This window comes from Selaginella moellendorffii, unplaced genomic scaffold, assembly GCF_000143415.4.
Source record: "Selaginella moellendorffii unplaced genomic scaffold, v1.0 SELMOscaffold_136, whole genome shotgun sequence".
Taxonomy (NCBI): domain Eukaryota; kingdom Viridiplantae; phylum Streptophyta; class Lycopodiopsida; order Selaginellales; family Selaginellaceae; genus Selaginella; species Selaginella moellendorffii.
The window spans coordinates 2,185-27,373 of NW_003314397.1; the positions used below are offsets into that span (position 1 = coordinate 2,185).

Below are 25,189 nucleotides of genomic sequence, written 5' to 3' on the forward strand. Positions count from 1 at the left end.
GATAGATAGAATTTTATGATCACTGCTACATTATGAAAATCAGTGAGAACACCAGTATGATTTGTTAGTGTTCCTTTGCTGTTACTTGCATTGTGACCTCCATGAGACACCTTGGGATCGCTGCCAAACCAATACAGGGATCCCCAGACAGAACTTCTACCTCCCCATTCTTGTCCCCATATAAGGCAATGGGGAGAAAATTCAAAGTTATTTGACTGTAGTTCCAAGGGTTTGCAGTCAAATAACTTTGATGAATTCCACCTATACTCATTCGTTTCCCACGGTTTTCCAGCCAGGCCACGAGCATCAGCACGATGCGCCGCTAAAAAATCCTCCGCCGGTTGTGCCACATGGCAGAATCTGGATCGTTCGGACCGCCTCTATGTAGGGGACCCACATGGCACGGTTGCCGCCGCTGGATTCCAGTGCTTTCATTTGTAGTTAGCGCGTAGCTTTGGAGATCGAAGAACAAATGGGAGCGACGTGATCTCGAGAACGGCAAGAACACGCAATGGCGATAGAAATGGCAAGTAGTAGCAGGAGTGGTAGCAGCACTAGGGCGAGAATGCGGGCATTGTGGGTAGCAGTAGGGCTTGTGGAGCTCTGGCTATGGCTGACGAGCACAGCCCACGCCCAATTCGTCCCCAAGGACAACATCCTTCTCGCGTGTGGCGCTGCGGGCAGCACCAACGTGAGCGGCAGGACATTCGTGGCGGATTCCAGCTTCGCCCAGGGCGGAGCTCCTCGATCCGGCTCCATCCCCACCAGCAGCGCCGCCAATCTCTCCTCCGCCGACGAGCAGCGCCTCTACAGCACCGCCCGCGTCTTTACCGCCAAGGGCTCCTTCTCCATCGGCGATCTCACCCCGGGACGCCACTGGATTCGCCTCCACTTCCTCCCCTTCTCGCCAGATCTCGCCGCCGCCCTCTTCTCCGTCAGCGCGGACGAGTACCTCCTCCTCTCCAGCCAGAGCGTGGCGGGCGAGATCCAAGCCCAGGCGCGATCCATCTCCTCCCCGGCGCTCCTCAAGGAGTACTCGATCAACATCACCACCGCGCAGCTCACGATCTCGCTCGTCCCGTCGCCGGGCTCCCTGGCCTTCGTCAACGCGATCGAGATCGTGTCCATCCCCGACGCCGCGATCCAGGACGATGGGCAGCTCGTCGGGCAGGGCACCCAGGCCTTCCTGGGGATGGCTCGAGCAGCGCTCCAGACCATGTATCGCCTCAACGTCGGCGGCGAGAGCATCGATCCATCGCTCGACTCGGGCCTCTCCCGGCGCTGGATCCGCGACAATCCCTTCCTGGTGGGCGCGCGCGAGGGGATCCCAGCGCCCAAGATCGAGGACATCACGTACCCTCCACTCCTGCCAGGATTCATCGCGCCCAAGTCGGTCTATGGCACTGCGCGAACGATGGGCGTGAGCGATCTCATCAACACCCAGTTCAACCTCACCTGGACCTTCGCGGTGGACAGCGGCTACTCCTACTTTGTACGTATGCACTTCTGCGAGACGGTGTACAGTACGCCGTATGCCCGGATCTTCGACGTGTTTATCAACCGGCTGCCCGCGGTCAAAGGCCTGGACGTGGTGGTCAAGGCTAATGGCGCACAGACCGCCATGTTCATGGACTTCGTGGTTCCCATGAACGATGGTGGAAGTTCTATGGTGGTGGAGCTCGGCCCCTCCCCGGGGAATGGAGCGCAGCACAACGATTCCATCCTCAGCGGGATCGAGATCTTCAAGGTGAACAACACTCGCGGGAGCTTGGCCGGGAGTTTGATCCCGCCGGGTGTGGATCTCTCCAAGGATGATGGCTCTTCCGGGGGTTCCACTGGTATTGGCGCCGCTGGGATTGGCGGCGCCGTCGCTGGTGGGCTGCTGGTGATCGGGCTGCTTGGTGCCGGGCTGTGCTTCGTCCGGCGGCGGCGCCACCCCGGACTGGCCAAAGGCAAGAGCAAGAAGAAGAAGAGCGCGTCGTGGCTGCCGCTCCACGCCGCCGGGAATGGAAACTCCACCAGCATCGCGAGCAAGTTCTCTACCGGCGGCGCGTCCAACAAGAGCGGCGCCACCGTCGCGTCCACCGCCACCTCGAGCCTCGGCGGTCGCTTCTTCACCTTCGCCGAGATCTTGGAGGCGACGAACAACTTCGATGAGACGCTGCTGCTGGGCGTGGGAGGATTCGGCAAGGTGTACCGCGGGGAGCTCTTCGACGGCACCAAAGTCGCGGTGAAGCGCGGCAACCCGAGGTCCGAGCAGGGACTGACCGAGTTCCAGACCGAGATCGAGATGCTGTCCAAGCTCCGGCACCTCCACCTTGTCTCTCTCATCGGCTACTGCGAGGAACACTGCGAGATGATCCTCGTCTACGAGTGCATGGCCAATGGAACTCTCCGCGCACACCTCTACGGCTCGGACCTCCCGCCGCTCTCGTGGAAGCAAAGGCTGGAGATTTGCATCGGCGCTGCTCGAGGGCTCCACTATCTCCACACGGGAGCGGAGCAGGGGACCATCATCCATCGCGACGTGAAGACCACCAACATTCTCCTGGACGAGAACTTCGTGGCCAAGGTCTCGGACTTTGGGCTGTCCAAGACGGGACCATCGCTGGATAGAACTCACGTAAGCACCGCCGTCAAGGGAAGCTTTGGATACTTGGATCCCGAGTACTTCCGGCGGCAGCAGCTAACCGAGAAGTCGGACGTGTACTCGTTCGGGGTGGTGCTGTTTGAGGTGCTGTGCGCGAGGCCGGCGATCAACCCGGCTCTCCCTCGCGAGCAAGTTAACATCGCCGAGTGGGCGATGCAGTACCAGCGGATGGGAGCGCTGGAGCAGATCGTGGACGCCAACCTCAAGGGGCAGTGCTCGCAGGAATCGCTCCAGAAGTTCGGGGAGACGGCGGAGAAGTGCCTGGCGGAGCAAGGCATCGACAGGCCGGCCATGGGAGACGTCTTGTGGAACCTCGAGTATGCGCTCCAGCTCCAGGAGGCGTCGAGCGGGGATAGCAGCGGGATGATACTGGATCACTCGGCCACGCGGGCTGGAGACCAAATGGAAGTTCCACTCCGGTCTTCTGCGGATCACCAGGCCGACTACCACCGCCGGTTGGGAAGCGAGGACGATTTCGAGGATGCCAGTGCCAGCGCGGTCTTCTCGCAGCTGGTGAATCCTCAAGGGAGGTAAAAGCTTGGATCTTCGCGTAGCTTGACTTTTACACGGATCACACACGAGTTTCTACGACATGATCAGAGGGACGAGCTAGAGTAACGGCCAGGCAGCCGGTCGCTGTCAGGAATTCATGCGAGAATAACGAGAAGTTTTAACGGGATGGGACCACCTTGAACTGCATGCTTCCTCATTTTTTTCTATACAGTTGTTGACTCGTAGATTGTTTAGTACCTACATCCTATTGGATTCAAGCTGGTCTTTTCTTTGGTTTTGTTCTCTCCGCGTTGCCTCCAGAAGCAAATTGCAGTACTCGTCACGTCATCCACAGCTGCCTCGCATGTGTTTTTATGGCGGCTGTCAGCAACAGACAGCAGCACTCTTGTGAGTGATCGATCACAGAAAAGCTCCAACAGGAACGGGACAACTAAAAGGTTGGGTGAATCAGTCAAATTGAGTGGAACAATTCCACCTTCAAGCTCGTCCATGCCGCCACCAAAACCAACACACAGTCCTCTGTAATAGAGCATTTGAAACTATTCCTACTGTTGTGGCCAACCTGCACTCCATAACATCTGGAGTGAATGGAATGGTTACAATTTTACCAGCTTTTTTAAGTGGTTTTTATTGCAATATTCTTGTTAATAAATCATTTAAGCAGTCTTAATATTTTTGGTTTGCTTAAGTAAATTTGTTATTGTGATAGCTACAATACCGTATACTAATATTAGCATAATAAGATTTTGATAGTTCCTATTCAAACCATTCACTTTTGTATATAAACTAGGGTTTTTGGGTTAATTGATATGCATATTTTTATATTCTCTTTTTTATATTCCATGCAATCACATTGGTAAAGATGAAGGGCAACTTTGATTCTCTTTGAAGAGTGCTAGGATTTGAGATTTTGGTTTAGATTTAACTTTTGTATTGTTTAAATCTCCCTTTTTTTTATAATTTTTTTCAACGTCTTCTTTTTTGCTTTTTCTTTTTTATTCATCTTCATAATAGAGCAACAATTTCCTCCTCCTTTGACTCTGGAGTAGTAGTTGGTGTAATTGCTCGATGCTATAGGGTTGTAATTAAATAATTAAACTCAATTGATGGCAGCATTCATAGCACGTGGTACAACTTTTCTTACTCTTGCTGCCAATCCTTGCGTTCAACTGAAGTTCTTTTGTGGGAACTTTGGGGATGATGTGTACAATTGGTTTGATCACTTTACAGTGATTGTATTCTTGGGATGATGCTCAGCATTTGCATGAGTTTCTCACATGTCTCCAAAGGATAGCATTGCAATGGTATAATGGTTTAAGTGTAGCCACTCATGAGGATTGAAGCATTCTCTTAAACTTCTTCAAACACACATTTAGACATGTCGACAATTGTGATGATATCTTTCACCAATTGCATCATTTTCGTTAAGGGCCATCTAAGTCTATGATGTAATTTAGCGTTCATTTCCAAAGCTTTTTGCTTCATACAAAGCCAAATATTTTAAAGTGGATCAAATTAGGAATATTATGGCCAACACTTCATCAAAATCTTGTAGAACTTATGCATGCATTTGCTCCAGCCACCCTTGATAACACTTTTCATTTGGCAAAATATTATAAATCATCACTTCTTCCACTTCTTGTTGTATGTCTTTCAACTCCACTTCCTGTGGGAGATGGTCCTATTCCAATAAAGGTTAATGCTACTGCTACCCAAGTTCAAAAACAATGGCTAGGACAAGGTTATAGTCGTGATATCTACTATTGGGTGTGTGATAAAGTTGGTTATACTTATCGATGTTATTGCAATTTTTTGAATTGGCAACTTTCATTTCCTAGATGGAGACCTTGGTATTAACAATGTCTTGTTAGTATTGCTGTTGTGGAAGGTCCGGACACTAAGATGCTTCTGAGAAACAAAGAGTTACATGAGTAGTAAAGGGACCTTGTGTAAATAAGTTAATGACCTCTTCACCTTTCTTTCAGGAGTATCATTAATGGGTTCACTCGGCACTAATTCATCCAATGTTTACTTTCCAAGTTTATTTTTATAATAAGAGATTTCTTATTATTCTCTCTGTGTTGGTTGATACAAACGCAAGTTTATCTTTTATTCCTCGGTTTATTGCCACACATTGCTGTCTATGTTTGCGTTGTGTGGCAGAGCTAGTTTTCATTCTTTATGGCAACAAGCATGAGATGAAGCAAATCTGGTCATGTATGTAGGCAATCTCAAGCTTGAGTTGTAGTCTTATGGGTGGTACTAAGTTAAGCTTTTGACTTTATCCTTGGTATGGATTGATTGCAATGCAATCCCCCTTATCTCATACTTTTTTATATTTTTTCCATTCGTTTCATTTTTATACTTGTTTGTCTTTCTGCTTCCATCACTTTTATTTCTCCATTACTTCTTCCTATGTTTCCATCTTATTCATCTCTTCCCTTTTCGAATCCCTATGATAGTTTTTGTGTTGCAGCAATTGACTGGCTTATAAAAGAGTATACTGATCTCTTTGAATTTGACCTATCGTCTAGGGCCAAGTTTGCAACACGTCATTTTATTCCAACTTAGGATGCTTGTTTAATCAAGGTTTTTATTTGTTATTAGTCACCCAAAGAGATCAAGATTTTACATGTAAACATAAAGGAGATGTTGGAAAAGGGTGTTATTCGAAAGTTACAAAGTCTTTAGGCACATTGCTGATCTATTGAATCGTCTAAGGAGAAATCATTAGTTCACTAAGTTAAATCTTGGTTCTAGGTACTGACAAATACTAATGGCCGAAGAAGATATTCCTAAGACAACTTTTCGTATACCATTTGGGTTGTACAAGTTTTTGGTGATGCTATTTGGTTTGAACAATACTTCAACAACTTTCTAATGGATGATTAGACGAGGTTCTTTGCAATATAATGGACGTGACTGCTAACTTCTTGATGATGTCTTAATCCACTCAAAGGGGACATGGGAGGAATATGTTTGTGATGTTTGTAAGGTGTTAAATTGATTACGAGAAGGTGGTTTAAAGCTGAAGTGGTCGAAATACATATTTGGGTCCAAGAACACAACTTATTTTGGGTACTATATTTCTTATGAGGGTTTGTAAGTTGATCTTAATAAACTTATGTTTGTTTTAAAATTCCCTACTCCGAAGTGTGTGAATAATGTGCAACACTTCTTGGGTAAAATGTAGTATCTCGGTCATTTTGTTGATCATCTTTCTGATCACACTGCACCTTTGCGAGCGTTGCTGAAATTGTCAACATCATTTTTCATCTAGTTTGTAAACTATGAACAAGCGTTTACGGATATCAAAAATCTATTGATGACTCCTCTAGTTTTGGCATATCCTAACTACACTTGATTTTTCATTTTGCTTATCGATGCTTCTAATATTGGTCTTGAATGTGTATTTATGCAAGAAAGCCCAAGTGTGCCTGGTTAGCACCATCCCGTTGTATATATCAACTATACATTACAACCAACAAAAGTGAACTACTCCACGACAAAGGAGAATTTAGCAGCAGTTTGGGGTTTCGAAAAACTTTATATATATCTACATGGTTCTTAGATGTTATTAGAAGGTGATTATGTTGCAGTTACTTCATTATTGAAGCAGAAGAACTTGTGTTGTACTGCTTAGTGGGTTTTGAAGCTTCAGATATATATAATTTTGATGTTGTTCATTGTTTAATGGATTCTATGGCTGATGCTAATGCCCTTTTTCAAACTCTTCTTCTTTCTTCACTCTCTTTTGTTGTTCCAACATTTGTGGATTTTTTAGACAAGGATTTGTGATGTCGATGGTTGCTGTATTTGACATTTAGTGTCCACAAAGTGCAAAGCAAGATTTACCTTCTTTTGATATGGTTTGCGAAGTTCAAAGATTAAGCTATGGATTCAAAGCTTCACAATAAGTTTGAGAATTCTATATCACTTGCTGATAACTTGCCATTTCAGCATTTACATTCTCAATATCACCTTGAGGATAGTTTTCTTTGTTTTGTAGGGACAAGTTCTAATGATCATTTATGGTTAGTGGTGCCTTTGATCTTTATTCCATGCTTTCTCCATACTTACCATGATTTTCCTATTCTATGTGGGCATATGGGACATCTGTAAGCTCCTAAGTTTGGAAATATCCCAAGACCCTTAACCGATTGGAAAAGGGGGTGCATTCTTGTTTATGAGTCATTTTCCTTTATATTTGAACCCCATGGATCGTCTTTTAAGTCATTCTCTTTGGTTGTTAACAATCCATCACACTTCCCTGCAAGTTCACGCCCACTAGCCAGATGTCAATCAACATGTGGTGTGATACCCCTAGCCAACCAACAGAGTTGAACCTGAGACCCCTCTTATACCAAATGTAAGCTTCTAAGTTTGGACTTCCCAGAAGGTCACCCAGCCTAATACTATTCAAACCTAAAGACGTTTAACCTTAAATATCCCAAGACCCTTAACCGATTGGAAAAAGGGGTGCACTTTTGTTCATGAGCCCTTTCCCTCTATATTTGAACCCCATAGATCATCTCTCAAGTCGTTCTCTTTGATTGCTTACAACATTGTTGTGTGATCGAGAAGCTATGCAAGTTTTTCTATTGGTCGAAAATGTGACGTGATATTATCCGGTATATGTGTAATTGTGTTTGATGCCAAGCTCATAATACTCCCCCTCATATTGCAGAAAGACGGTTGAAGTCAATTACAATTTCCTATCTATTTGAGTTTGTGGCGTTTGATCTGATAGGGCATTTTCTATAGTCAACTGTTAATGATAAGTATGTCAAAATTGTTTTTGACTACTTGACTCATTGGGTGGAAGTTGGTGCTCTTGCTAGTGCATTTGCAATTGTTATTGGATACTTCCTCCTCAATCAAATGGTGTTTTAACATTTTTGTTTGGAGCAAATTCTTTTGGATAATGGTCCCACATTTATGGCTGAGGCACTTCATGTTTTAACATCTCGATTAGGGATATGCCACACTTTAATGAGTGTTTATTATCCATAGTCAAATATTTTGGTAAAACGGATCATTCAAACCTTCAAAGGGATGATTGTGAAGTATGTGAACTTTTATCATTTGGATTGGGATGGTTATTTCTCTTCGGTATACACATGTCACAAGAGTGTAAAGTTCTATTGGTGGTTCACCATATAAACTCTTATATAGTCATGATCTAATACTACTAATAGAGTTGAGTTTATCTTTGTGATTGCTACAAGCTGCCGATACTAGGTTTTGAGATCAGTATTTGACAAGTATTCTTCCATTTATCCAAGCAAAGTCTGCCAAACACCTAGACCACGTACAAGTGGGACAACAATAGCACTTCAACTCCCATCATTATCCACTTGTGAAGTATAAAGTGGATGACTTGGTTTTAATTTTTTTTCCCAATTTTATGGTATGTGGTTTGTCTAAAGGGCTCTTTACTCAGTGGAAGGGACTGTATTAAGTGTTGCAATAATTTGGACCACAAGTTTATGAGGTTTGGCATAACATCCAACAGGCTGATCAATCTTGGTCTCGGTCTCAGTCTCAGCCTTAGTCTTAGACTTGGTCTCGGTCTCAATCTCAGTCTTGGTCTCGGTCTCAATCTTGACCTCCATCTCAAGTCCATCTCAGACTTGACCTCAAACTCCATCTCGGACTCCATCTTGGGTCCATCTTGGGTCTATCTCAAACTCTATCTTGGATCCATCTCAGACTCTATTTTGGGTCCATTTCAAATTCCATCTCAAGTCCATCTCAGACTCCATCTCAAGTCCATCTCGGACTCCATCTCGGGCCCATCTTAGACTCCATCTCGGGTCCATCTTGGATCCATCTCAGACTCCATCTTGGGTCCATATCAAACTCTATCTTGAGTCCATCTCAGACTCTATCTTAGGTTCATCTCAGACTCTGTCTCAGATCCATCTCAAACTCCATCTTAGACTCCTTAACACTTCCACATGTCATGTATTGATCCTCTTGTGTCCCTTTTCTAGAGACTCACTTACTGCTTGTTTCGTGCTCGTTTCTTGAGCATTTTATTGGGAGTTCCACTCCCACTCTTGATTGTCCAAATCAGAGCTTTTAGTCCAAACATGTTATGCTCGTTTGGCTTCCACTTTGCCCATTACCACGTAACACCCTTTACGCTCCACTTTGGGGATTAGGGATTTGTGTCTCCCAACAAGGAGCAAAGGAAGCAAAACACAATTTAAGGAGTAGAGGAATAGGAGTACAAAGTGACTTAGAATAGTTCTAGAGCTTCCAACATCCCAATGCCAGAACCAACATGCAAAATTGAGAAAAACAAGTCTAATGCTATTCTAACATACTAGTGGCCTAATATGAGGATATGGGTACTCCATTAGCTCATATGGTATAGACCTGGGGTTTGAACCTAAGTTGAATGTAGGAAAAGGATAACCACACAAGCAGGAGCTAAATTATATCTCAAGTTGATTGGCCATCCCCCCCTCCTATTTAGAAACACATGCTTTGGGCTTTCACCCTAGTCCCAAAAGCTAGTCTCTAAAATAATTATAGAATCTTATTAATAGTGCTAGATTGCAATTTTGGATACGGGAATAACACCATTGTGTTCAGAAAAATCTCTAAATTCCATAGATATGCTAAACATTTTCCATAAATAGCTAATATGGCAAACCAACAAACAATCATTCATGTCAACTATCATAGCCAAGTTGAATAGATCCTGGTCAGCAATACTAAGGAATTTAAGTTGCTCAAGTAAGCATCAAAACCATCTTACTAATATCTCAAACCCAATAGACTAATCCAGAATAAACCATAAAGAATATATGGTAATGCAAAATGCTAAAAGCCATCATAAAAGGTCATCAATCATCTATCAATAGAGAAATGCATAATCATTATCGAAGAAATAATCCATTATCCTAAAAAATAACAATTCATTCAATATTAGTAATAAGTAAAACCTTTGATAAAGATAATCAATTATCCTAGATAATAATCAATCATCATTTATGATTGCTAAATGCAAACACTTGTTGAGAGAGGCACCTCTCAACAGTAAGGAGAACACTCTCTCATGCTTCTAGAATCAAGCTCAAACATCTTTTTTGCGTAAACTCCTTTCAACCCTAGTAATAGAGGAGAAGGGGGTATATATCCCCTCTCTTGGAATATCCTTCACACCTCTAAAATATTCCAACAATAAAATATTCCAGGGAATCTCACTCTAATGCTATACATATCCTAATAGGTGAACACGAGGGATCACACTAAACTCCATCATATACAAGAACCTATGACCAAATTATTATTGAAGGCTCTAATGTAATGCCCAGTATCAACAATTACTGCAAGAAAGAGAACTAAAGAGAATACAAAGAAAAGAAAGGGAGGAGAAGAAGTTTTAGTGTTTTAGGATCAAGGGAAAACCATGTGGGGAAAACTTAAACACAAAATTGAGAACTTAACCCAAGGAAAGTGGAAAAAAAGAAGAAAACAATAATGAAAAAAAGAGAAAAATAAAGAAAGGAGAAGAATTCAAGAGAGAACAAGGTATTGACCTAGATTCTAGCTTTTAAGGTCTCCAAACCTCTTGAAAGTTCCTCAAACATGGCTCAAGCTTGTTCCAAGCAAATGGAAGAGTAGTGAATATATTGCTCGTATGGTGAAATGGAAAGATTGCAACTATAGTGATGGATGATGAATGGAATGGTTGGCTAACTTGAATGGACTAGTGGTGGAGGGGATCTTGTAATATATGATGTTCATTGAAGTTTCCAGCAACATATGTGGTAAAAGTTGGAGAAGAAAAAGTTTGCAGCTAGTAGCAACATCTATATGGATGACTGCATCTTGTTTTATCTATGTAGGTTTAAAAAATAACGTTTACCCATTTATAGTGCCTAGCTTATTGCTGCAATCAAGGCCATCTAGCTAGTCAAAATCAGTTGTCAGTGTTTAATATTTGCCAAAAAAGTATTGCATTAATAAAGTTCACTCCATATCTAGGCTGCTTCCTATTGCATCTACTGCATATGAGGATGGTAAATAATGTGATGTAAAGATGTCCTCAAATGGATGTGTTCATGGTGAGATAGGTAGAGAGAAGTGAACTAGACAAATGTAATGGGTGATAGACAAAGGTGTAGCAAATTTAACAATGAGCAAATGATGATTATGAGTGACTTAAAATTATGGTATTGAGATGTGGATGAATTTAATGTAGAGAAGAACCAAAAAACCATGGGAGAAAAGCTAGGAAATAAATGAAATTCCAAATGATTAGAGTTGATGCCACCTCAAAACAAAAATCTAAGCCTAAGCCTATTATCATAAGGATACAACTCCTAGAAAGGTAGTAAGAAAGAGTGAAACAAAGAAAAGAAAGACAAAGAAAACAAAAAAAAGAAAAAAAAAAGTCACTATAAGAGAAGTTAGTGATGATGTTAGAAGCTATTGAATGTGACTGTATTGTAGTATGTCCCAAGTGGACCAAGAGCATTCTAAAGGAGGCCAAAGATGCCAATAAATCTGGTTGTATCACCCTCCAAAGCTAAATATTGTGTCAATACATCAAGATAGATTGCTATAATTACTATACATGGTTTGTCTAAATGGCTTCTTACTTAGTGAAAAGGATTATATCATGTGTTGCAGCAAGTTGATTTGCAAGTTTATGAGGTTTGGTATGACATCCAACAGGCCAATCCTCTAGAAAATGTGCATATGCAATAGTTGAAATGTTTCATATAAAAAGATCAAAAACAACTAGCACCACCTATAGATTCACCAATGTCTCCTCTTAATATTCCTTTAGATCCCAATCAGTCCATTAGAGAATCTTAATTGTCTTCCATCTTTCCGAAAAGAGGGGATGATGTGAGGTTCAAGTGTATGGCTACAATGCCATATATTAATATTAGCATAGTGGGATTTTGATAGCCATTGAATTGGTTTCAATTTGGACCATTCGCTCCTATATATAAGCTAAGAAATTGATATGCATATTTTTGTATTCCATTTCCATATTCTATGCACTCATATATCATCCCTGGATTCCCACAGAAGAATTCCAGCTGAACATAAGGATTGGTAGTAAGAGTAGGAGGTGTTAGGAATCCCCCAATTCTTGCCACATTCCTGACTCTCGCCGGATTCCTGACCTGCAGACCACATTCCTGACTCTCGAGACACTTCCCTATTCCTGACTCTCGAGACACTTCCCTATTCCTGACTCTCGAGACACTTCCCGATTCCTGAGTCTCAGACCACATTCCTGATGATGATGTGGCGCCTCCTTGACCTCAGCTATATTTAGGCCGTCCTCGATCCAAGAGTGGTGGAGCTTCATCAACCTATAGTATATATAGGTTAGCCTTGTTCCATTTCTCCACAATCTGAATCAATCCAGTCTAAGGCCTCTTCTTTGTTTCCACTAGCTTTTCTCTTCGTCTTTTTGCATTTTCCAGTCTTGATCTTGTCAGGGGTCTTGACAGTTTGATTCAGATTGTGTTTTTTCGTTTTTTGATTTAGCTCGTTTTGATTGTTTGATTACCTTTGCCTTTTTTTCCCTCTTTTTTCTTTCTTCTTGCCAATGGAGTCTCCAAGCCATCCTGATTTCTTTGTTGAAGTCCTTGCAAAAATCCAGTCTGAGAATACCGAGCTGAAGGCGACCCCTCTTCGCATGCAGCAGGAGCTTGCTTCACTTTCGGCTCAAGGATCCAGCAAAGTTCCTGAACCGAAGGTGAGCTTCCCGGCGAATTTTTCAGGCAAGCGTTCGGAGCTTCGCAGATTCCTGAACCAGATGGAGTTGATCTTCGCACTTCAACATCGGCGGTACCCTACTCCCGAGTCTCAAATCGGCGCGATTGGGACGTTGCTCGAAGGTGCAGCTTTGTCATGGTTTTCTCCTCTTCTGGAGAAGAGCATGAAAGGGGTCGTGGTTCCAGAGCTGATGGATCTTTGATTGTTCAAAGAGAAGCTCGAAGCATGTTTTGGCAAGACGGATCGGGTTCGGGCTGCTACCACAAAGATGAGACGTCTCTCTCAGGGGTCTCATCCTGCTTCGATCTACGCTGCAGAGTTCCAACTCCTTGCTTTGGACACTCAGTGGGATGAGCGGGCCCTGATTGACCAATTTCGTTTCGGCCTCAACAACGGTGTCAAGGATTTGTTGCTCACCATGGAGGATCCCAAGGACCTGTCGGATGCCATCAACAAAGCTGTTAGATGTGACAATCGTCTCTTTGAACGTCGTCAGGAAAGTCGTCGTGCCGCTGTTTTTCCGTCCCAGACTCAGGAATCCCAGCTTGAGTCTTCGGGGCATACTCCTGAACCTACTGCTCCGGTTCCGATGGATATTTCTGGTACTCCCCGACTCATTAGAGGGAAGTTGAGTCCTACTGAGAAGCAACGTCGAATATCTCATAATCTTTGCCTCTATTGTGCTGATCCTAATCACAAAGCAGCTGTATGTCCCAAGAAGCCTCCTCGACTGCTCGAGTTCACTCTGCCTCAAAATCCACCTCTATTGCAGTCGGGAAACGACCCTGTCCAAATAGAGTAGGAGCTGTCTGTTTGGACTCCCCGAATAAAAATCACTTTTCTTCTTTATCAAGCTCCTCACCACCTTTCATCAAAGCCACCACCAATTCCCGCAACTTCTGCGTCCCATGTCTCCTTTCTTTCACCGGACAATCAGGACTCAAGGCTCTGGCGTTACTGGACTCGGGTGCAACTTCCTGCTTCATGGACACGGACTTTGCTGCCCGACATCACGTTCCTCTTTCTCCTACCATATGAGATTTGAGGGTTGAAGGCATCGGCGGGCATTTTGTGTCTCCATCTTCTGGACTTAGGGAAACATTGCCCGTTCGAGTACACATCGGGTCCACCGTCACCGATATCGCCTTCAACATCATCAACAGCAAGTCCTCCTCTATGGTGCTCGGTCTTCCGTGGTTCCAACTACATCAGCCTCAGATCTGTTGGAAGGAATTACAGCTCATCTCTCCCACGGCTTCCCCTGCTGTTCATCGAGTCCGAATCAGGAAAAGTTCCCTAAACTCAAATCGGGGTTCTGTTCCTGACTCTATAAAGTTTTCACCCTCTTCTTTTTCCTCTCTTCCATCTTACACTGAACCGTATCCTTGTCTCATCATTCCATTTAGTCGTACACCTCCTTCTATCTCCACAATCACTATGAAAGAACTCCTTCATGAAGAACCTCTTTTTCTTTTTGCTTTGCATGTTTCTCCTGTCAGTCTTCCTGAGAAGTATCATGATTTTGGGGATGTGTTTGACAAGAAAAAAGCTAGTGTACTGCCTGTTCATCGGCCTTATGATTGTCCCATTGATTTACAGGAAGGAGCGTCACCTCCGTGGGGGCCTATCTACGGGTTATCCCCGTCCGAGCTTAAGGCCCTCAAAGAGTACGTGGATGAGAACCTTGCCTCAGGCTACATTCAGCATTCGCAGTCCCCGGCTGGAGCGCCTGTCTTCTTTGTCAAGAAGTAGGATGGGAGCTTGCGGCTAGTCATCGACTACCGAGGTTTGAACAAGGTGACTATTCGGAACCGTTATCCACTGCCCCTGATCTCGGACCTGTTGGAACGCCTCGGCGGTGCCCGCTTCTTCACCAAGATCAACCTCCGTGGAGCATACAACCTGATCCGGATCCGGCCTGGTGATGAATGGAAGACTGTGTTCCGAACTCGCTATGGCCACTTCGAGTACACTGTCATGCCATTTGGCTTGACAAATGCTCCAGCAGTTTTCCAACACATGGCGAACGACGTCTTTCGGGAGTTTCTTGATCAGATGGTGATCGTCTACCTCGATGACATCCTCATCTACTCAAAAACTCAGGAGGAGCATGACGAACATGTACGCAAGGTGCTAGCGAAGCTGCGAGAACACGGCCTATACGCGAAGCTTGAGAAATGTTCCTTTGATCAGCAGTCTGTGGAGTTCCTTGGGTACATTGTCACTCCTGAGGGTATCACGATGGATCCTGCCAAAGTCAAGACTATTCTCGAATGGGAGCCTCCACAATCAATGTCGGACGTTCAGGTTTTCCTTGGCTTCGCCCACTTCTACCGCAAATTCATTGATCACTACTCTGACATTGTCCTTCCTCTCACACATCTCACTCGCAAGGATGTTCCCTTCTCTTGGTCTGTTGCTGCCCAGCAGGCCTTCGACACACTCAAGGCAGCCTTCAGTTCTGCTCCTGTCTTGATCCATGCTGATTCCTCACAACCTTTCTTCATCGAGGCTGACGCCTCCGACTTTGCCATTGGTGCTGTGCTGTCTCAACTCGGAGCGGATCACGAACTTCATCCGGTCGCTTTCCATTCTCGGAAATTCCAGCCTGCGGAGATCAATTACAAAATCCACGACAAGGAGCTCCTTGCCATCGTGGATTCTTTTGGAGAGTGGCGCCGTTTCTTGGAGGGGGCGAGCCATTAAACAACAGTCTGGACGGATCACAAAAATCTCGAGTACTTTGCCACTTCCCGAGTTTTAAGCCGTCGTCAAGCAAGGTGGGCACAATTCCTGAGTCGGTTTGACTTTGTTATCAAGTACAGACCTGGAAAGTTTCAAGGCCTTCCTAATGCTCTTTCAAGGCGCTCCTATCTTAGTCTCAGGCCTGGTAATCCTGCCTTCGATCAACAGGATCAAGTTATCCTTGGTCCTGATCGGCTTCAAGTTATGGCAATTTCCCTGGCCCCTCAGGACTCCTCCTTGATGGATGCAATCAGAAACGATCTTCAATCCGATGATCTCGCTAGCGACATCTTCCCCCATCTTCAGGCTGGACACCCAGTGACTCCCGACTGCCGGCGATTTGACGAGTTCGAGTTCTTAGATGGCTTATTGTACCATGGGGAGCAACTTTACGTTCCTGAAGGTGATGCTCGAAGGTTGGTCCTGATGGCGTGCCACGATAGCCCGACTGCTGGTCACTTCGGCATTGCAAAAACCTATGAGCTAGTTGCACGGGACTTTTGGTGGCCTCACATGGACGACTACATCAAAGCTTTTGTTACCTCCTGTGACACTTGTGCCCGGAATAAGGTACCTCGCCACCTTCCTTCAGGTTTGCTTCGTTCCCTTTCGGTCCCTTCAGGTCCTTGGGAATCCATCTCCATGGATTTCTTGAGTGATCTTCCGAGTTCTGGAGGCTTCAACAGCATTTTAGTCGTGGTGGATCGCTTCACAAAGATGGCGCACTTCTTGCCATGTACCAAGGAATTTTCGGGCGAGGACATGGCAAAACTGGTATTCAGGGAAATTTTCCGACTTCATGGGATTCCTACAGATGTGGTTTCGGATCGGGGGCCTCAGTTCATCTCTCATTTCTGGCAACGGTTTTTGCAGCTGCTTGGAGTGAAGGCCAACCTCTCTTCGGCATATCATCCTCAAACTGATGGGCAGTCCGAGCGAACGATTTAGACGTTGGAACAATTTTTGAGGTGCTTCATCAATTATCATCAGGATAACTGGTTCGATATCCTTTTCCTTGCTGAGTTCTCCTATAACAACTCTGTTCACTCCTCTCTTCGAGTTTCCCCCTTCTTTGCGAACTCTGGCCGAAATCCCCAATTCAATCTCTCACTTCCTTCTCCATCTGAATCCTCTCGTTCAAATCCCCGCTCTGAGGCATTTATCTCCAACCTCTAGGAAATCCACAACTCCATCTCCTTCCACCTCCATCGTGCTCAGGAATCTCATAAAACATTTGTCAATGTCCATCATCAGGATTGTCCCCCTTACAATATCGGGGATAAAGTCTGGCTCCTCAGGCGAAATATCTCCACCACCAGGCCCTGTCCAAAACTCAATTTCAAACACCTTGGTCCTTTCCCTATCACTGCCATCATTAATCCTGTGACTTATCACCTTGCACTTCCCTCCTCATATCAAATTCACCCCGTTTTTCACTCCTCTCTCCTTGAGCATTATATTCCCAGTCCTATTCCAAATCGGGTCATTCCTCCGCCTCCACCAGTGCAGCTCGAGGATGGGTCTGAGTACGAGGTTCAGGACATCCTTGATTCCAAGATTTCACGGTGTAAACTCTACTATCTGGTGGACTGGAAGGGTTACAGACCTGAGGAACGCACTTGAGAACCTGCGGACAACCTGATTCATTCTCCTGACCTTGTTCAGGACTTCCACCGCCATTATCCTTCTCGTCCCAGTCCTCATTCTTTTTCTCCATCTCCCATCCCTCGCCGCTCATCTCATCCTCCTCTTCGTTCTCGTTCACATCCTCGTTCCACTCGTTCTTGAGGAGGGGGTGCTGTCAGGAATCCCCCAATTCTTGCCACATTCCTGACTCTCGCCGGATTCCTGACCTGCAGACCACATTCCTGACTCTCGAGACACTTCCCTATTCCTGACTCTCGAAACACTTCCCGATTCCTGAGTCTCAAGCCACATTCCTGATGATGATGTGGCGCCTCCTCGACCTCAGCTATATTTAGGCCATCCTCGATCCAAGAGTGGTGGAGCTTCATCAACCTATAGTATATATAGGTTAGCCTTATTCCATTTCTCCACAATCTGAATCAACACCAGTCTAAGGCCTCTTCTTTGTTTCCACTAGCTTTTCTCTTCGTCTTTTTGCATTTTCCAGTCTTGATCTTGTCAGGGGTCTTGACAGGAGGAGCAATACCATACCCTATAAATGCCGTTATCAACCGAATTTTATTGTTCAACTACAACCATATAGCATTGAGCAATTGCACCAACTATTACTTTAGAGTCAAAGGAGGAGGATGTTGCTGCACTACCATGAAGATGAATAAAAAAGAAAAAACAAAAGAGAAGAAATTAAAAAAACTATAAAGAAAGGGAAATTTAGATGATGCAAAAGCTAGATCCAATCCAAAATCCAAGCACTCTTTAGGGATAATCAAAGTTGGTTTTCACCTCTGGAAATGGAATATAAAAATATGCATATCAATTAGTCTAAAAACCTTAGCTTATATACAGGACCAAGTGGTTTGGATTGAAATGCCTATCAAAATCCCACTATACTAATATTAATATATAGCATCATATAGGTACACTTGGACATCTCACAAACAATAATTAAATAAATTAAAAGCTATTTTAATTATTATATTATGAGTATATTTAGAAGTATTATTTAAAAAATGATCTATCTATAATGAAATTATTTTATAATAATTTATTATAATAGAAAATTTATATTTTATGTTTTATAATGTAATTTCTTTTAAAATGTCATTTTCACATATATATTTTAACCATTTTATGTTAGATTAATAATTTATTTAATATCTTATGTTATATTATAGACTTTAGTGAATGGAATTGTTTCCATACATTTTTGTAGAGTTAATTAACAAAAATACATTTAGATATGGAACTAAATTATGAAAATCTATATATCAGAACATGTATATTTTGAAGAAAGTGGTATTATAAAGATGAAAATGGGAAGGATGTACAAAGTTTTATTGAAAAAAGAACATATTTTACATGGGAGAATTTATTCTAGAATGATAAGAATTTCTAAGGATTAACTGAAAAGCTAAGAAATGTTTAGTGTGAAAATCTAGGTTTATTTTTAATATAGACTACATTTTAGTGGTAAAGTTTTCTAAACTTGACTGCCCTGCAAATTACTCTAAATAACCTTCAATGTCTTGAGATTACTCTTTCTCCTCTAAAACTTGGTGTGGAGTTATATGTTTCAAAATATTTGAACCACTTCCTTGCTGCAGTAACCAGCAAACTAAGACGTAAAAACTATATGATTGCCATCATATATACTTGATTGAATGGTTAGTGGATTATTATATAACAAGTCCACTTGAGGAGATTTGGCTATTTAGATATTTCATTGTACTCACTAGCAACACCTTAAGACCTTGCCCAAAGTTTTTTAACAAACCTTAGACCATTAATGCTCTATAGAGCTTGAGGTGATAAGATGAACTTTCATATACTTTATAATGCAAGTATAAAATGTTATTATAAATTTAGTTTTTATGTCATCGAAAGAAGAGAAAATAAAACTCTAGACATAAACAAAGAGGAGGCAAAAGAAATGGATGCATTGTAATAACATTTGTATGAAATGCTTTAGTTGTTGCATATATACAATTTATAGAAGATCAACCTATTAAATGTTGTGCTAAACCTTATAAATTTATGGTCCAACTTACTATAACACTTAATATGGTCATTTTGATTGGGCAATGAGCCTCTTAGAAAAACATATACTATAAATGAGGAAAATAAACCAATATCAACTCATTCACTTTATACTCTATATATGAATGATGATGATAGTTATATTAGTTTTGCTTGAATATGTAGAAGAATGCTTATCAAATATTGATCCCAAGATCTAACATTAGTAACTTGTGGCAATCACAAAAATAAATTCAACTCTATTAGCAATATTGGATCATAACTATATAAAAATTTATATAGTGAAGCATTTTGTACCCTATGACATATGCATACCGGAGAGATGGCAAATAATCATCCTGATCCAATTCATGTACTTTATAATCATCTTTTTCAGTATTTGAGTGAGCCATTCTACCAAATCATTTGCCTTTTGATGATAATCACTCATGAAAGTGTAAGATATTCCCAATTAAGACATCAAAATGTGAAATGCCTTAATCATAAACGCAAGATCATTATCTGAGAGAATCTATAGCATATATAAATATAAGATGAGATTTGGATATATTATTACCATATATCCTTGGAACCTTAAGGGATAAATAGCTCTCCCCATTTTTTTTAGTTGGTTTAAGGGGAGAAAGATAAGATGTGTTATATATGGTATCAAAGCAAATTGCATAAGTTTAATTCCCATTGATTAGTGGCTACTGAAAAAATAATATGAACAAAGTATATTCCTACCCCTAAATTTGAAATCGTATATATTGGACATCCATATATACATCCTTCCTCTTGTGGACTATCTACGAACAAAGGCATCCATTGTACTAATTGCCTCATATGGAATAGTTGGTCTACACATTGGAAGGATTAGTAAATTTAGTGTGGAAATAGAGGTATTGGTTCTCCTTGGCTTAGTAAGGGTTATTAGTTAATAGTAAATGAGGATATTAACATTTATTAAAGGAGGGTGAGTGTAGTGTATATATTGTCACCTTAAATCATTGGAACTTTAAAGATAAATAGGGATAAAATAACTACTAAAGGCTCTCTCATTAAACAATTATCCCTTTTTCACTATGAACAAGAATATGGTCATCCAGCCTAATACTACTCAAACCCAAGGACATTTAACTCTAATTATCTTAATTATTTAATTGATTCTAAAATAGGGTGTTATAGGTCCCTTTATATTTGAATCTATACAGATTATTTCTAAAGTTATTTTCATTAGTTATTTATAATTTACCACGATTCTCTACAAATTCACGCTTTTGTGAATAAAAGCTGAGAGTTACAATTCTCCTAAGAGCCTCACTCTCTTGATACTCTACTCTTAAAATCAAGCCTAGGTAGACCAAACTGAACCGCAAAATGTCAATTTTAATATATGGTGTGATTCATTTATCCAACCAACAAAGTTAAACTCGAGACCCTCTAATACCAAATGTAAGCTTTTGAATTTAGACTTCTTGAGGAGTCACTTAACCTAATACTATTCAAATTGAAAGATGCTTAACCCCAAATATTTAAAAACTTTTAACCAATTGGAAAAAGGGTGCACTATTATTTCTCTTTATATTTAAACTTTTATAAATCATTTTTTTAGTTATTCTCTTTGGTTGTTTACAACCATTTAATTGAGGAGCATATTTAAAGATGTACTACCAAACACCCAACGAATCAAATAGTTGAAAGCAATAATGATGTATTCATTACCAATAGTCAATTGTGGAAAAGGCCCCATAAGATAAAATGTTACCAACTCAAATGAACGGGAAATTACAATTGACTTTAATCTTTTTTTATAATATGTAAAGGAGTAATACAAGCTTGGTATCAAATATAGTTATACACATACAGATGATATCATATTGCATCTCTAGCTAATAAAAAAAGTTGCATAAATTTTACATAACGATGTTTTATACCCATCTAAAATAGGAGAGGTCATTCTTAAGGTGATGTTGAGAATGTAAATGCTAAAGTGATAAGTTATTAGAAAATGATGTAGGATTCTTAAACCTATCATACAACCTTTAAATCCATAACTCAATCCTTTAAACTTCATGAACCTTGTTAAAAAAAAGTAAATCTAGCTCTATACTTTATGAACATTGAACATTAAATACAACTATCACTAATAGTATAGAATCCTTGTCTAAAAACGCTATTGATGCTAGAGCAACAACATTATCATGCACACAAAGCCCATTAAGTAATATGTATAACCCTTTAATAATGAACCATAACATGATTGCTTTCTAATAACATCTAAGAACTATACAAGTGTGCATGAAGTTTATCCAAACCTCAAACCCAAATTAATATTAGATACTCTTTTCCTGTTATGAAGTAATTCACCTCTATTAGTTGTAATATATATAGCTAATGTATTTAATGGGATGACATTAACCATATACACTCATACTCTTTTGCATTAACACACTTTCAAGACTAATATCAAAAATAAATATGTGCAAGATGAAAGGTTTAGTGTCAAAACAACCATAAATTTATCAATATCAACTTGCAAACCCTCACGTGAAATGCAAGTTAAACCCTCGTGATACCTTTAAATATAACAAATAATTTAACCATTTCAATTCAAATGCTGATTTAACATCTTGCAAACATCACAAATGTACTCCTCTTACATCCTCTTTAAATAAAGTAAGATATCATTAATGAAGTCAATAGTCACTTTTAGTGTATCATAAAGAATTTTGTCTCTTATTTGTTGAAAAATTACCAAAGCATAATTTAAAACTAAACAAGCATCATCAAGAACTCATAGAAATTAAATGATATACAAAAAATAATTTTAAGGACATCTTCTTTAGCCATTAGCACTTCTTAGTGAGTTAATAATTTCTCTTTAAATAATTTAAAAGATTAATAGGGCATTATTTTATCAATGATAGTCAATAGATGAGATTCAAATGCCTAAGGGCTCTAACACTTTTAGGTAACACTTTTCTCCAACATCTCTTAGATATTTTTTCGTAAAATTTTGATCCCCTTTGATGACTGATGCTAAATATGAACCTTTTTTGGACAAACATTTTCAATTAGAATAAGATGACATATTGCAATTTTAATCCCCTGATAAAAAGTCAAAATTAAAGAAATCAAATACTTCTACTTGTGTTAGTCAACTACTACAACATAAAGATTATATGAGGGATTTGGAAAGGGAATAAAAGGAAAAAAAAAAAGAGGAAATACTATAGAAAGTAATAGGGAGACAAAAGTGATAAAATTAAAAGTAAAAGGAAAGGATGAAATAAAACAAAAATGAGTATAAAATAAAAGAGGAAAAAACTTTAAAGTCACATTTGACATGATTGAGATGCAATGAATCCATACTAAAAATGAGGTTAAAAGCTTAACTCAACACCATCTATAACTATTGGATCTCAAGTTCGAGATCACCCATATACACAATTAAGTCTGCCACATCCCATACATATACATATGTATAACCATTACTATAAAGAATGAAAATTAACTCTGCTATATAATGCAAATATAAATGGCAATATGCGGCAATAGGCTGAGTAATAGAAGATAAATTTAAACCTATATCAACTAATATAAAGAGGATAACAAAAAATTTCTTGTTATAAAATTGAGATTGCACTAGATAAATTTGTGCTGAATAATCCCATCCCAAAAAATCCCTCAAAGAGAGGTTATTAATTTATTCATGCAAGATCCATCCACTATTTGTGTAAGATCCCTCCACTACTTATTTGACTCTTTATTCCTCAAAAGAGCTTTAATGTCAAGACTTTTTATTGCAACAGCACCAACATAACATTATTAACACAAAATCCTCCACCTAGGAAATAAAAAATGTTAATCTGGGAAATGCTAATAATGCCAATACATATGGCTAACCTCATTATATATCTAGTAGGTGAACATCACACCTATAACCACATCCTTGTCTTTGTCCTTGAACAAAGCATTAAAGCCATCCACCTCTATTGGAATAGAATTATCTTCTACAAGAAATGGAGTTTCAAGCACTTTAGGTACAAGTGGGAGATGTTATGTTTTATAGCATTGTATTAGTTTAGCATAGTCAAGGGTGGTTAAGGCAAGTATATATATAAGTTCTACAATATCTTGATGAAATGCTTATTATAATTTATCTAACTGATCATATTCAACTCCTTATGAAGAAAGAGACTTTGAAAGTAAACACCAAATTGTATAATTAACTCAAATGGCCTTTGACAAAGATGATATAATTGTTGGAAGGCATTATCGTAATTATTAACATATCCAAATGCACAATGGAAGATATATGGGAGAAAACTCCAATATGCATAAGTGATTTACATTTAAATCATTATACCACTACAATGCCATCCTTTAAGACATTTAAGAAACTGGCATATACATTAAGCATCATCCCAAAAATGATAAATTTCAATCACTATAAAGTGATTAAACTAATAATATATATCATCCTCAAGATTCCCACTCAATAAATTGGCCAAACATAAAGATTGGCAACAAGAGCAGAAAAAGCTATACCATGCACTGTAAATACCACTGTCAAAGTTTAATTGTTTAACTATAACCATATAACATCGAACAACTACATCAATTGCTACTCTTAAGTCAAAGAAGGAAAAAAAAGCTATTGCAAAGGAGGAATATGATGTTGTAACATGAAAATAAATGAAAAGAAAAAAAAAAGCAATAAAGAAGAAATGAAAAAGGTATAGAAACAAAAAAGGTCTAGACAATACAAAACCTACAGAAAGACTATATTGTTTAACCAAGTATTTAATTAACTTCAATACTTTTTTCATACTCTATGTGATGGGGACAAACAAGATAAAAAGGACAGTCAAATGGTCAGCCATAAATGCCTTGAAACTGATGTCAAATTAAAGACATTGTCAAAATGAAGACTTCTAGGAAAAAAGAGGTAGCTCACTAGCTGCAATCCTCAAACAACTGTTTGTTTGCAGATGCCAACGCTAGCCCGACGTGGATTCATCGTCATGGCAAATTTTAGCATCACTCGTCAGAAGTGTTTGAGGGCTATCTCTCTCTCTCTCTCTCTCTCTCTCTCATGCTAAGCTCCTCTCTCCACAAGTTTGGTGCTCTATCTATCCCAACCAAGTGGGGAGTTAATGGTCGAGGACAACACTCCAACTCTTTCCTCTTTGTGCCTAGCGCTTTGCAATGGCCCAGCAACAGGCTCTTGCGCATTAAGTCGGCCACCTTTTGCTATGGATTTGGACTTATAAACGTCTATCGGCGACGACAAGATGGAATTCTCTCGCGAACCTGTGGTGAAGTGAAAATCCCCGTGCTGGAGAGGCTCCAAGCTTTCCTCTTCCTTTTGGGGTCCTCCAAGCCGTCGCATGAGGACGACCCATGAACTCTTTCGCAAGTTAATACACGATCGGTGGGACTTTGTTCTCGACGAATTTCTCTTTCTCAACCACGAAACGAAAAGGAGAGAAAGAGCTATCCCCGTGATAAAAACAGCCTCGAAGCCTCGATGTTTCTTCCTTAGCGGCATATGCGCAGCTAAATACTCTTTGTAACGTAGCGTTGCTCGCGCCAAGAAAAAAAGAGTTTGGATCCTCTTTGAATTGTAGAGCAAGCGCCCAAGCTCTCAAGAAAGGTTTTTCGAGCTCCAGATCTGGCAATGACGATGACGATCCACCACTCCCAAATCCAAGGCTGCAATTCCGCTGGAATCGCCCGCATTTACTTCCTGTTCTCCACATCAATCGTCTTGCTCGCTGCCACTGCCGCTGCTGCTGCCGATCCAAACAACACTTACTGGAGCTCACATCAGCCTCCTCCTCCTCCTCCTTCTCC

General features: G+C 40.8%; 1 protein-coding gene across 1 annotated transcript; it reads left to right on the top strand.

Moving 5' to 3' along the window:
* The first annotated feature begins 374 nt into the window (after positions 1-374).
* On the top strand, positions 375-3,215 carry LOC9629224 (receptor-like protein kinase THESEUS 1). The gene has a single exon (XM_002992408.2). The coding sequence runs from the start codon at positions 512-514 to the stop codon at positions 3,182-3,184; it is 2,673 nt and encodes an 890-aa protein (XP_002992454.2). The 5' UTR covers positions 375-511; the 3' UTR covers positions 3,185-3,215.
* The last annotated feature ends 21,974 nt before the right edge of the window (positions 3,216-25,189 follow it).

Coding starts and splice junctions, on each gene's coding strand:
- LOC9629224 (XM_002992408.2), top strand. CDS start 512: ATGGCGATAGAAATGGCAAGTAGTAGCAGGAGTGGTAGCAGCACTAGG.